The 14467-nt window shown below is 49.6% G+C and overlaps 1 protein-coding gene and 1 pseudogene across 2 annotated transcripts in view; one reads left to right on the top strand and one right to left on the bottom strand.

Annotated features, from left to right (window-relative positions):
- The window catches only part of LOC129355142 (metabotropic glutamate receptor 7-like), a 56958-nt gene extending 48374 nt beyond the window's left edge, over window positions 1–8584 (top strand). For both annotated transcript variants that reach the window (XM_055024692.1, XM_055024691.1), the window contains 2 exons: window positions 5987–6233; window positions 7294–8584. In XM_055024692.1, coding sequence (XP_054880667.1) covers window positions 5987–6233; window positions 7294–7343 — 297 coding nt within the window. In that variant the 3' untranslated portion in view covers window positions 7344–8584. The remainder of the gene's footprint in view (window positions 1–5986; window positions 6234–7293) is intronic.
- Window positions 8585–8732: 148 nt separating this feature from the next.
- LOC129355148 (uncharacterized) lies at window positions 8733–10194 on the bottom strand (annotated as a pseudogene).
- Between the last annotated feature and the right edge of the window lie 4273 nt (window positions 10195–14467).

Raw genomic sequence — 14467 nt, 5'->3', positions numbered from 1 at the left:
CTTCTCGCCATGCTGATCATTTTAATACATTTTTAATTATCATTAATGAGGACACTCAGCTGTCAGCTGCTTGTATGATCTTGTTTTGATCTGAAGAAACAACCAACAGTGAAGGACGGAGGCAGGCAGAGCAGAGCCTGCTGCTGGCAGAGCAGAGCCTGCTGCTGGCAGAGCAGAGCCTGCTGCTGGCAGAGCAGAGCCTGCTGCTGGCAGAGCAGAGCCTGCTGCTGGCAGAGCAGAGCCTGCTGCTGGCAGAGCTCTGCCCGTTAACAGAGAATATCTCTCCTTTGTTGTATCTCTCACGTTAGCATTGTCGTTAGCGCTGTGTCACGTTAGGGCTGTGTCACGTTAGCATTGTCGTCAGCGCTGTGTCATGTTAGGGCTGTGTCACGTTAGCATTGTCGTTAGCGCTGTGTCATGTTAGCACTGCGTCACGTTAACGTTGTTGTTAGCGCTGTGTCACATTAGCGCTGTGTCACATTAGCGCTGTGTCACATTAGCAGGTCTCTGAAGCTGAACTACCTGAACATCTCGGATGAAACCAGTTTGAGGTTCAGCATCTGGTTGGAGTGCAGAGCCGTTCTGCTCTGTGATTGGCTGGCAGCTGTGAGCCTCTCACTTGTGGAAAAGTGGGTCAGATAGAGAAAGAAAAGCATCAGTAATGATGTGGAGTGTTTACAGAAATGAAAGGAACATCCAGAGATAAGAAAACGCTTCAGAGTTAAATATTCTGCTTAAAGTGATGCTGGGAGGAACTGAGGCTGAAGAGCATCTCTAATATTCATGCCGTTTCCACGTTCTCTTCCTGCTGCTGTAATGATCCTTTCCGCTATTTTTCTGCTTTGCTTACATTCTTTCATACCACTAAACACTCAGGTTTTCTACAAATATTTAAAAGGCTCCTCAGTTTTACATTGATGTAAATAATTTAGATAAATTCTGTATTTATATGCATTGGAATATGTTCAGTCCAAATTTGGTAAATATAGGATCCATGATATGCATGCTCATGTACAGTTTAAAACCAGAAGTTTACATGCGCCCAATAAAAAACCACGTCCACCATTATCCTCCTTTGGTTCAGAACCACTAACATGATTTCTGTTTGCTAAAGCCTCAGGTATGAGGAAGAGTCCTGGTATCAATTACACTCAAAAATATAAACACAACACTTTTGTTTTGCTCCCATTTTTCATGAGATGGACTCAAACATCTAAAATTTATTCCAAATAAACAATATTACCATTTCTTTCAAGTGTTGTCCACAAATCTGTCTAAATGTTTGATAGTGAGCACTTCTGCTTTGCTGAGATAATCCTTCCCACCTCATAGGTGTGCCACATCAAGATGCTGATCTGACATCATGATTAGTGCACAGGTGTACCTTATACTGCCACAATAAAAGGCCACCCTGAAATGTGCATTTCTGTTTCTGCTTCATTGGGGGTCTGGAGACTCAGAACTAGTCTGTAGCTGGTGTGACCACCATTTGCATCATGCAGTGCAACACATCTTCTTCACATAGTTTATCAGATTGTCAATTGTGGCCTGTGGAATGTTGGTCCACTCCTCTTCAATGGCTGTGCGAAGTTGCTGGATATTAGTGGAACTGGTCAAGCACATCCAAACATGCTCAATGGGTGACATGTCCGGTGAGTATGCTGACCATACAAGAACTGGGACATTTTCAGCTTCCAAGAATTGTGTACAGATGCTTGCAACATGGGGCCGAGCATTGTCTTGCTGAAACATGAGGTGATGTTCATGGATGTATGGCACAACAATGGGCCTCAGGATCTCATCACGGTATCTCTGTGCATTCAAAATGCCATCAATAAGATGCACCTGTGTTCTTCGTCCGTAACAGATGCCTGCCCATACCATCAACCCACCAACTCCATGGGCTACTCGATCCACAACATTTGCAGCAGCAAAGCGCTCACCCACACGACGACTAGCATGCAGTTGAGCTTCCCTGAGACGGTGTCTGACAGTTTGTGCAGAAATTCTTTGCTTATGCAAACCAATTGTTTCAGCAGCTGTCTGATGGTCTCAGACGATCTTGGAGGTGAACCTGCAGGATGTGGAGGTCCTGGGCTGATGTTACACGTGGTCTGCGGTTGTGAGGCCCGTTGGATGTACTGCCGTATTCTCTGAAACGCTTTAGGAGACAGCTTATGGTGGAGAAATGAACATTTAATGCACGAGCAACAGATCTGGTTGACATTCTTCCTGTCAGCATGCCAATTGCACGCTCCCTCAATGCCTGCGGTATCTGTGGCATTTGCTGTGTGACAAACCTGCACGTTCAGAGTGGCCTTTTGTTGTGGGCAGTATAAGGTACACCTGTGCACTAATCATGATGTCAGACCAGCATCTTGATGTGGCACACCTATGAGGTGGGATGGATTATCTCAGCAAAGCAGAAGTGCTCACTATCGAACATTTAGACAGATTTGTGGACAACATTTGAAAGAAATGGTAATATTGTTTATTGTTAGCCACCAGTTAGCAGCCTGCAACCCGCCTGTTAGCCACCAGTTTGCAGCCTGTAACCCACCTGTTAGCCACCAGTTAGCAGCCTGTAAGCTGCCTGGTAGCCACCAGTTAGCAGCCTGTAAGCCACCTGTAAGCCACCAGTTAGCAGCCTGTAAGTTGTCTGTTAGCCACCAGTTAGCAGCCTGTAACCCGCCTGCAAGCCACCTGTTGGCCACCAGTTAGCTGCCTGTAAGCCACATGTTAGCCACCAGTTAGAAGCCTGTTGGCCACCAGTTAGCAGCCTGTAAGCTGCCTGGTAGCCACCAGTTAGAAGCCTGTAAGCCACCAGTTAGCAGCCTGTAAGTTGTCTGTTAGCCACCAGTTAGCAGCCTGTAAGCAACCTGTTAGCCACCAGTTAGCAGCCTGTAAGCCACCAGTTAGCAGCCTGTAAGTTGTCTGTTAGCCACCAGTTAGCAGCCTGTAAGCCACATGTTAGCCACCAGTTAGAAGCCTGTTGGCCACCAGTTAGCAGCCTGTTAGCCACCAGTTAGAAGCCTGTTGGCCACGAGTTAGCAGCCTGTTGGCCACCAGTTAGCAGCCTGTTAGCCACCAGTTAGCAGCCTGTTAGCCACCAGTTAGCAGCCTGTAAGCCACCAGTTAGCAGCCTGTTAGCCACCAGTTAGCAGCCTGTTAGCCACCTTAGCAGCATATAGCCACCTGTTAGCCACCAGTTAGAAGCCTGTTGGCCACCAGTTAGCAGCCTGTAAGCTGCCTGGTAGCCACCAGTTAGAAGCCTGTAAGCCACCAGTTAGCAGCCTGTAAGTTGTCTGTTAGCCACCAGTTAGCAGCCTGTAAGCAACCTGTTAGCCACCAGTTAGCAGCCTGTAAGCCACCAGTTTAGCAGCCTGTAAGTTGTCTGTTAGCCACCAGTTAGCAGCCTGTAAGCCACATGTTAGCCACCAGTTAGAAGCCTGTTGGCCACCAGTTAGCAGCCTGTTAGCCACCAGTTAGAAGCCTGTGGCCACGAGTTAGCAGCCTGTTGGCCACCAGTTAGCAGCCTGTTAGCCACCAGTTAGCAGCCTGTTAGCCACCAGTTAGCAGCCTGTAAGCCACCAGTTAGCAGCCTGTTAGCCACCAGTTAGCAGCCTGTTAGCCACCAGTTAGCAGCATATAAGCCACCTGTTAGCCACCAGTTAGAAGCCTGTTGGCCACCAGTTAGCAGCCTGTAAGCCACCTGTTAGCCACCAGTTAGCAGCCTGTTAGCCACCAGTTAGAAGCCTGTTGGCCACGAGTTAGCAGCCTGTTGGCCACCAGTTAGCAGCCTGTTAGCCACCAGTTAGCAGCATGTAAGCCACCTGTTAGCCACCAGTTAGCAGCATGTAAGCCACCTGTTAGCCACCAGTTAGAAGCCTGTAACCCGCCTGCAAGCCACCTGTTGGCCACCAGTTAGCTGCCTGTAAGCTGCCTGGTAGCCACCATTTAGAAGCCTGTAAGCCACCAGTTAGCAGCCTGTAAGTTGTCTGTTAGCCACCAGTTAGCAGCCTGTAAGCAACCTGTTAGCCACCAGTTAGCAGCCTGTAAGCCACCAGTTAGCAGCCTGTAAGTTGTCTGTTAGCCACCAGTTAGCAGCCTGTAAGCCACATGTTAGCCACCAGTTAGAAGCCTGTTGGCCACCAGTTAGCAGCCTGTTAGCCACCAGTTAGAAGCCTGTTGGCCACGAGTTAGCAGCCTGTTGGCCACCAGTTAGCAGCCTGTTAGCCACCAGTTAGCAGCCTGTTAGCCACCAGTTAGCAGCCTGTAAGCCACCAGTTAGCAGCCTGTTAGCCACCAGTTAGCAGCCTGTTAGCCACCAGTTAGCAGCATATAAGCCACCTGTTAGCCACCAGTTAGAAGCCTGTTGGCCACCAGTTAGCAGCCTGTAAGCCACCTGTTAGCCACCAGTTAGCAGCCTGTTAGCCACCAGTTAGAAGCCTGTTGGCCACGAGTTAGCAGCCTGTTGGCCACCAGTTAGCAGCCTGTTAGCCACCAGTTAGCAGCCTGTTAGCCACCAGTTAGCAGCATGTAAGCCACCTGTTAGCCACCAGTTAGCAGCATGTAAGCCACCTGTTAGCCACCAGTTAGAAGCCTGTTGGCCACCAGTTAGCAGCCTGTAAGTTGTCTGTTAGCCACCAGTTAGCAGCCTGTAAGCCACCAGTTAGCAGCCTGTTAGCCACCAGTTAGCAGCCTGTAAGCCACCTGTTAGCCACCAGTTAGCAGCCTATTAGCCACCAGTTAGCAGCCTGTAAGCCACCAGTTAGCAGCCTGTAAGCCACCTGTTAGCCACCAGTTAGCAGCCTGTAAGCCACCTGTTAGCCACCAGTTAGCAGCCTGTAAGCCACCAGTTAGCAGCCTGTTGGTCAGCATGTTGCCAACAGTTAGCAGCCTGTTAGCCCCCAGTTAGCAGTCTGCAGTTTGATAAGCAGGCAGCGGATCAGGACGACCTCTTTATCTCTGATTCTGCTGCTTTATCTGTTCTCGTCTCTGGGATCAGGATCAATTAGTGTTTTCCCTTGTCTCTCCTACTTTCTCTCACACACACACACACACTCATTCACTCACTGTGAGTGCCCCACATTAGTGGAAGTAGTGACCTGAATCCCAATAACAACTGCTGCTGTTTCTGCTCTATCTAATATGTCATCTTGTGTTCCGGTTCTGATCTGTATCTGATCCTATTCTGGTTCTGATAGTTATCCGGCTCAATCTTTGGATTTCTTTCATTCCAACCTGAAGGCAAAGGTCTCTTTGTCCTCCAGATGCAGTCTGATTGGCTGTTCACCAGATGCTGGTGTCTGATTGGCTGTTCACCAGATGCTGGTGTCTGATTGGCTGTTCACCAGATGCTGGTGTCTGATTGGCTGTTCACCAGATGCTGGTGTCTGATTGGCTGTTCACCAGATGCTGGTGTCTGATTGGCTGTTCACCAGATGCTGGTGTCTGATTGGCTGTTCACCAGATGCTGGTGTCTGATTGGCTGTTCACCGGATGCTGCAGTCTGATTGGCTTTTTACCAGATGCTGCAGTCTGATTGGCTGTTCACCAGATGCTGCAGTCTGATTGGCTGTTCACCAGATGCTGCAGTCTGATTGGCTGTTCACCAGATGCTGCAGTCTGATTGGCTGTTCACCAGATGCTGGTGTCTGATTGGACCTCGGATGCAGCAACTGCAGCTTTAACTCTTGGCTACATCTGGAGAACATTTCCACTTCAGCCATAAAACATAAAGTCGGTGGTTCACTGCATTCCTCTGGTTCTGGTTCTGGATGGGTTCAGCAGGTGGCTTTAAATGTGTTTACATCCACTGGATATAAACTCTTCATGGACCTTCAGAACCAGGTGCTGCTGGTGAGCAACACAGCAATAAAACAATCCTTCACTGTAAAACCCGTCCAGCCGGTTCCACCTGGTTCCGTCCGGCCGGTTCCGGGCCGTTGTGGTTCCTGGTTAATCTGGTGTTTTCTGCCCCCAGCTCTACATCCAGACCTCCACCCTCACCGTCTCCATGAACCTGAGCGCCTCCGTCGCCCTCGGCCTGCTCTTTGTGCCCAAGGTCTACGTCATCATCTTCCACCCAGAGCTCAACGTCCAGAAGAGGAAGCGCTCCTTCAAGGCCGTGGTCACCGCCGCCACCATGTCGTCCCGGCTGTCCCACAAGGCGGCCGACCGGCCCAACGGCGAGGCCAAGACGGAGCTGTGCGAGAACCTGGAGCCCAGCAGTGAGTCTGGCGGCTCCGGCCGGCCCGCGACCCTCATGTTTATCACCCGCACGGTCGTTAGAGCTGCGGTCTGAACGCCGCCGTTTCAGGAGTTAGAGCAGAAAAAACGTTAAATATTAAAGAGAACAGCGGTAAGCTCACGATTCAGCTTTTAAAGGGCGGTTTGTGTAAAATCAACCTTCCCATCGTGTCTCAACGTTTTTCCTCATCTGTATCAAACCTGCAGCGTTGAGGCCCCAACATACTCGGGGCGCCCTTCAGTCAGCTTCCTGCCCATGACGGCCAAGGAGAGGCGGAGCTTCAGAGAGAGGCGGGGCTTCAGGGAGAGGCGGGGCTTCAGGGAGAGGCGGAGCTTCGGGAGAGGCGGGGCTTCAGGGAGAGGGGGGTTTCAGGAGAGGCGGAGCTTCAGGGAGAGGCGGGGCTTCAGGGAGAGGCGGGGCTTCAGGGAGAGGCGGGGCTTCAGGGAGAGGCGGAGCTTCGGGGAGAGGCGGGGCTTTGGGGAGAGCTTCTTAGTTCTTCATGAATCCATTGTTTACAGTCACTGCTGAGTCTGGAGGGCCTTAAGATCCCCTTCTCAGTGAACTTAAGAGCCTCATATTGACAGTTCCTTCAGCTTAGCATTAGTAGAAGTAATGATAGTGATTAGCACTTTAGCACAGCTGTTATGTTATATACATATATATCATCCCTCACTAGCTTCAGCTAAAAGTCAGAGGAGTTCCTGCTAAAGTCTCTGCAGCAGCTCCTCCATCACCTCCAGCTCATGGAAAACTCCTGAAGGATGTTGAACATTCGCTCCTCTTCCTCTACTTGGATTCAGAACCGACTGAATCTGGAGCGGTTTTGGTTGGGGGTCAGAACTTACAACCCAAAGCTGCTGGTTCCAGGCTGCTTCATCTTTCAGATGAACATTAACAGTGGAAGGAGGTGGGAGGTGATTTATCATCCTAAACCAGTCGGTTAGGATCTCTCTGAATGACCGGGACAAATACCTGACCTCTGGCCTCTGAACTCCAGTCGTCGGGTTCCTGGTAATTATGGCGTCTCTTTTTGTCCGCAGGTCCAGCAGCGAAGACCAAGTACGTGAGCTACAACGACGTCGTGATCTAACTCCATCCTCCATCTGCGAGCGGTCTGCTGGTCCGATCCTCTTCAGCCGGGGAACTGGGCCGCCGGTTCTGTTCTGATCCGCTCTGAGCGTGGACTCATGGGACGGAGGTGTCTGACCTGACGGCGCGCCGAACCCGGAGCGTTCTGGAGGCTGATTCATCCGTCGCTTTCTTCCATCGGACCCGTCCTTCGGTTCTGCTCGTTCTGGTGCCGGGATGACTCTGGCCCGCTGGCGGATCCGTTCTGCTTCCTGGATGAACATCTCATTGTTTTCTGTGTTTATTGAAGCCACACACCTGCAGAGCTGAGCTCACGCTGCCACCTGGAGGCTGGAGGATGAAACGCGTCCAGAACCAGTGGAACCGGTCCGCTGGTTCTGGACTGAGACTGAGGCGCACGGTGACCACGCCACCACCTTCACAGCTTCATGTAATTATCGATGGTGCATGTTTTATTTGGTTTGCAGGTCCATGTTCGTGCTCCAACTTTGGGAACTCTACATCCAGAATGCTTTGCAGGATTGTGGGAGGAGCTGTGAGAGGAAGTAGCAGCTGTGATGTGCCAGTGCCGTCGTGTGCGTCCGTTCCCATCCTGTCCGGTTCCCAGCTTGTGTTTGCGGTTCCTCCGTCTGTGGCTCTTTGTGTTTCTGAGGCGATGGTTTCTGTTAATGTGACCGTTCTGCATGTCCAGTCCGACCCGCCTGACACCCCAAGCGTCTCCAGTGTACAGTGGTGGGCACACTGATGCTAATGTGCTAATGCGCTAACAGCAGAGCTAGCTTTTGTTTGGTGCAGGTGTGTCCAAACTGCTGTCATGCGAGAACATTGTTGAAATGAAGCCGGATTTGTTGTTGGCTGAGTTTTGGTAGGAAAACCTCAGAGGATTTTGGACGTTTGTTTTATGGAGACATTGTTTATTGTGGAAACTGGATTCGGATCGCTTTCTTTGGAACGCTGGCTCTGTAGTCAACTTCAATAAGATTACTTTCCACTAAAAGTCTCTGGATAAATATGGTTCTACTTATTATAAAACACATGAGTACTTTGCACTTTACATTTTCCTTTCCTGTGATAATTATAATATTGATATCAGTCAGAATTTTGCCCAGATTAAAAGTCTCTCTGTAGAACCACCGGCGCCGCATGGCCCCATTTATTTATTGTTGAATTGAATTTGTCACCCACAAAAAGACCTGTCTGCTTTGGTCAGTTTTTTTGTTGTTTTTTTTTCTTTAATAAAAAAGTTTATGGTTACTTGGGACAGTTAAAAATGTGGCATTTATGCAGTGATACAAAGAATCTTCTTCATTTTCTTTAAAATACACTTTTGTTAGTTAAATTAAACTAAAAGCAAACAAGAACAAGGGGTGACTCCCCATCCAGTCCAGAGTCATCCCGTCCTTCCCCGCCCAGCAGGGGGTCCCCCTTTGTGAGGCAGGCCGCCGCTGCCGGGACCTCCGGCTCTGACCGGCTCCTCCGTCCACGGAGGCGCCGGCTTCTTGGTGGCTGTGTCCTCGGCAGCTCCTGATGTTTCTCTTCTTGCTGCCGCCATCCGGATCACAGCCACGGGGGGATCTGGCTGCGCTGCTCACCAGCAGGTTTCTGGAGGTCCAAATGGCGTCTTTGATGGTGGCGAGGGTGAGCCACATCTCTGCAAAGTCTTTTTTTGTAAGTTTCTGTTGGCTCACCTGTACAGAATGAGCTGTGCATTTAGGACCCCCCCTGCTGGCAAGTGTGGGAATTGCGAGGAGCCGGCCGTTGCCCGCAGGTCCTCAGCAGCGCTGCGCTCCCACAGCAGGTGCCTCACCGACTCCGGCGCGCCACAACCGGGTCGGGGGCAGATGGACGTTGCGGACATGCCGCGGGAGAGCATGACGGCTCTGACCCGAAGGATCCCATGAGCCGCCATCCATGACAGGTCCTGGAGTCTGTTTGGGAGGACGGGATGCTCACGTTGCGCCAAACGGTGGTGGCGTCTCCGTACAGGAGTCTGCGCACTGGAGTCACTGGTTCCCGGTCCTGGTTCCCGGTCCTGGTTCTCGGTCCTGGTTCCCGGTCCTGCACAACAGAGATAAAACGATGATTGGTTAAAATCCTGTCCTCCTCTCCTTCCAGTTTAAAATGCTCTAAAAATCTGTATAAAAGCATCAGCTGGTGGGAGGTTAAAAGCTACTGGTGTTCTAAAATCACTTTTTAAAAGTTTGAATTTTCTGAAATATGTTTCCCATCCAGATTCTGCTCATTGCGTTTGACTTTTCATCTGTAGAGATATTCAGCGCTTGTTTGAGGTGAGTGCTGTATAAAAACAAAAACATTTCTGGAAGTCCTTTCCCTCCTTTCTCTTTGGGTTTAAACATCATATTTCTGCTCAGTGTTTCCCACCTGGAGTTCCAGATAAAATAAAAGATGTCTCGTTGCAGCTCTAAAACCACTCTCCTAGGAGGAATAAAAACAGAACTGGTTAGTAAAAACGGGTAAAATCACAGCTTTAATGATTTAAAATCTTGCCTCCTAGCGTCAGCGCTCTTAGTCCCCAAAATCCTAATCTTTGATTTACTTTCCTGATTTTCTCTATCCAGTTTTCCTCTCCTCCCCCCCATTCTTGTCAAATTTCACACCCAGTATTTTTAACTCTTCCTGTTCTACTTCAAACTGCAATCCTGTCTTTTCACTTTCTTTCCATGGGCCATAAAATTGCGCTTTGTTTTTTCTTTTAGTTTTGAACCAGATAACGGACACCCCATGCTGTTCGCTTCCACTGCTTTTGTCAGAAACCCGTTCACCAGAAATCTGCTGGAGATGTCTCGGTACAGCAGTCCCACCCACTCTACGAACCTCCCGGGAAAACCCATTTTTCGCAGTACCTGGAGGAGGTTCTGGAGACCCGATCAAACGCTTTCTCTAAATCTAGATTAGGACTATCAGCCGAATGTTTCTGGCTCTCGCAAAACAGATGGTGTCTCGGATCAGAACCAGGCTCTCGGATCAGAACCAGGCTCTCGGATCAGAACCAGGCTCTCGGATCAGAACCAGGCTGTCCGTGATCTTCCTCCCCGGCACGGCGCAGGCGATCCGGGTGGATTAGATCCCCCAACACTCGGTGCATCCTGGCTGCTAAAAGCTTGCTAAAAGTTTATAGTCCACGTTTAAAAGGGTGACGGGGTCTCCAGTTTTCAAGATCCGTTTTTGGCAGTCCACTAGTTTAAAATCCCAAAGTATCCTCTGTAATAAAAAGCGATGTCTTGTCTATTTTAAAATCCTGTCTCTCTTTTCCTGTCTTTTCTAGTTAAAATCCCCCCCAACTATTAAAGGTTTCCTTCCCAGCATGTGGGGCTGCAGTCCTCTAAAAAGTCGTACCTGTCATGTTTATCACTAAAACCATAAATATTTAAGGTTAAAATCCTGTCCGTTAAAAGTCAGATTTGCTAAAAAGTCCCTCTCTCAGCACAGTGCTGCCTTCACCAGGATGTGCGGCTTGTTTATTAAAATGGCCACATTAGAGCCGCTCCATATGGACGGTGGCCATAAATCCTGCCACCGGGGGCAATGTTTAAAAAACGGGAGACCACATTCCTGTAAAAATGATAAAACGCTCTGCGCTCTAACTCGCGACTTCTAACATTAATGGTCTCGGTTTCGGTCGTTTTTCTAGAGCCGATACCTCGTTTGGGTCCTTCGGGGTTGATTGGTGAGCGAGTTTCAGAAAGGAGGCCTGGCTGAAGGAGTCCGAGGGGGAGAGCATGGATTCCTCCCTCTCTTCTCCGCCGTGTTGGTGCCGTCAAGCGGGGACTCCGATGCCGGCCTCTTGGCCAGCTGGGCGTCGGGGAGGGGGGCATCATCGCTGCTGTCCGTCTGCGGCTCCTCAGAGTCCGAGCTAGCTCCGCCTTCGGTCTGCATCTCCCCCCCTCGCTGGATGTTTCCTTCCTTCCCAGGTCCAGAAATCCTTCAGAAGCGCGGCGGAAACAAAACTCACGTCGTATCCCTTGTTGAAAGGCAGGGTGAGGATACAGTTCAGGTCATCTGGCCGAAACTTCAGCATTTGCTGCATCAATTTTCGGGACAAGTCTAAACCTCCTCAGCTCAGTTTCTTTGCCTCGTTCGTCAAATAAAAGCGGACGCTGTGGTGCCTCCGCATGCCGGCGAGCCGCCATGGTGGAGGCCCCACCCTGAGAGAGGAAACGCTAAAACCTTTACTAAAACCTGATAAGTAAAACCAGAACACACAAATAAAAACGAACTAAAAGGAAGAGATATTTCACACTAGGATAGTGAAAAACAGCTCAACCTGGGACAGATTTTAGATTTCAGCCAAGTCACAATGACTGCCGCCATCACCACCCAAAGGATGCGATCGCTGCTTTGGTCCCAGTAGTTCTTCATCATTATTCTGACTTTGAAAATGTTCAGCACACTTAGCTTCACTCGGTCGGTTTTTCTAGATAACAGCAGCAGATTCACTCCTGGTCACAATCTCTCTTTTCCCTTCATTTAAAATAAGAAACATACAGAAACAGCACTAAAAGATAATCCTGAAGTCCTAAGGCATTACAGAAAATGATTTTTTTTTTTTTTATGTTGGCACTTTTGCTTCTTTGCTAACTTTGAAAATGTTTTACAAACTGATGTCCGGCATTATTTTGGACGCAGGCATCGTTTTACAGAAGCAAGGCTAAACATGGACCCAACAGAACAAGATACAAACATGAAGACGATTTAAAGCCGAACATCTCAGCTGTGCTTTTTATTCAAGTTAGCCCTTTAGCATTAGCTTCTGCTAAATACTTTGTTGGCACAGCAGCTTAGCATTAGCAGAAGCAATAATAGTGATTAGCACTTTAGCGCAGCTATCTGTTTAGCTAGCGGTGCCCACCACTGCCAGTGTGGAGAAACGGAGAAGCTGAGAGAATGTGAAGCAGAGGTCAAGAGGTCATCAGGATAACTGCTGGTCCAACGCCGGGTTCACGGCGCCGAGCTGCTTCGCTTCTGCCTGGACTCCAACATGGAAACGTCACCAACGGCTGGAGGACGGGCAGAACGGTTCTGAGCGGCCCGGTGGCGTTAGCTTGATGGCTCGAGCCTGGATGCTGGCTGCAAAGCATCAAACAGCAGCTGACCAATCAGATCACTTCTTCGTTTAAAACAGGAAGTTTGATGTGAGGTATGACATCATCTTTAGGGGTTGTCACATCACAGCCTGACCTCTTGAGCCGATTCGTGACAGGTTCAGAAGTTTCCCACTTTTCTGTCCACTTGGCTCTTCTTCACCGCAGTTCTGGTGAAACGCAGGTTCTGTTTCACCAGAACCCGTCCGGACCAGGAGACCCGGTTGGTTTGGTAACCAGCAGCTAGCCAGTAGACGACCACCTGCTTCCTCAGCCAATCCCTGATCGTCTCCAAAGTGTTGCCGTTTCCTGGGATGGAGGTGATCGGTGAAAGTTTCCCAGCGGTTTGAAATGTTTTCTCTGTACTTTAGTTGTTTTCAGATCCCGGTTGGTTAGAAAACTCAGCGGGTTGTTGGCACTACGCCAAACCGATTAAAGGTTTTGTTAGCGAGTTCAGGGAAGGTTTCCCGTCACGGCGTTTCTGCAGAGGGAGCGTCCGTTTGTCCCACAGTCCCTGAAGAACCTGGTGATTTCATGGACTGCTGCTGTGGAGATTGTCGATGCATGCCTGATATGTTTGATGTTGAAACTGAATCAGAAAAAAAGTTGAAAATAATGAAATATTCGAAGCACAGCTGATTCCACACGTCTGCTCTGAAATGTAACGTTCTTTTCTTTGGTTCCTGTTCTTCACTGTTGGTTCCTCCGATACTTTCTGCAGAACTTGGATTTTCCCAGAGAAGTTTTGGGAAACAGAGGAAGTTGAGTATATATATTTAAAAAGAAAGCATGTATGTTTTTTACTGTTTGTACTTGATATTTTCCTGTTGCCCTTGCTGCTTCTGTGCCAATGTTGTGGGAGAGATTTACATTTGGCCACTCATGCAACTATTCTGTGTTGTTGTCTAAGAATGTATTAACATGAAATAAAAACATTTGTTATTTTTTCTACATGTTTTCCTCTCAGCTGAATTCATGTCTTTGGCCCAAACTCTGGTTTCTAGAACCGTCAAACGGCTCCGTTCCGGCCCAAAGAGCCGCGTTTTTCCTCCAACCCAACTCAGCTGGAAAAACAGGAGGAACCACAGAACTGGACCGGATCCACAGAACTGGACCGGAACCACAGACCTGGACCGGAACCACAGTCCTGGACCGGATCCACAGACCTGGACCGGAGCCACAGACCTGGACCGGAACCACAGACCTGGACCGAATCCACAGACCTGGACCGGAACCACAGACCTGGACCGGATCCACAGAACTGGACCGGATCCACAGAACTGGACCGGATCCACAGACATAGACCGGATCCACAGACCTGGACCGGATCCACAGACCTGGACCGAATCCACAGACCTGGACCGGAACCACAGTCCTGGACCGGATCCACAGACCTGGACCGGAGCCACAGACCTGGACCGGATCCACAGACCTGGACCGGATCCACAGACCTGGACCGAATCCACAGACCTGGACCGGATCCACAGACCTGGACCGGAGCCACAGAACTGGACCGGAACCACAGACCTGGACCGGATCCACAGACCTGGACCGGAGCCACAGACCTGGACCGGATCCACAGACCTGGACCGGAACCACAGTCCTGGACCGGATCCACAGACCTGGACCGGAGCCACAGACCTGGACCGGATCCACAGACCTGGACCGGATCCACAGACCTGGACCGGAACCACAGAACTGGACTCGCCCGAAATTCAGACATTACAAAAAATCACATCAATAAATAATGAAACAATTGAATAAAATGAATATCCATCCAGCGCTGAGAGAAAAATCCACTTTCTGTGAACAAGTTGAGTTTTAGTGAAAGGGAAAAGTCTCTGCTTCCTCGGCTGGTCCCAGTGGACCCAGATGACCGAACTGGGACGTTTTCCTCCCAGTTGGTTGGTGCAGAGGAACTTCCAGTCTGAATCAGCGCTGCAGACAGTTAAAGTGCTGATCTGCTGCCTCTTTGATTTCTCACAGAAAAATGACGAATATTGCAGCGTTTGAACCTTCATCT

This window comes from Poeciliopsis prolifica, unplaced genomic scaffold (assembly GCF_027474105.1).
Source record: "Poeciliopsis prolifica strain line A6 unplaced genomic scaffold, Auburn_PproV2 SCAFFOLD125, whole genome shotgun sequence".
NCBI classification, from domain to species: domain Eukaryota; kingdom Metazoa; phylum Chordata; class Actinopteri; order Cyprinodontiformes; family Poeciliidae; genus Poeciliopsis; species Poeciliopsis prolifica.
This window is presented reverse-complemented; position numbering and strand designations above follow the sequence as displayed.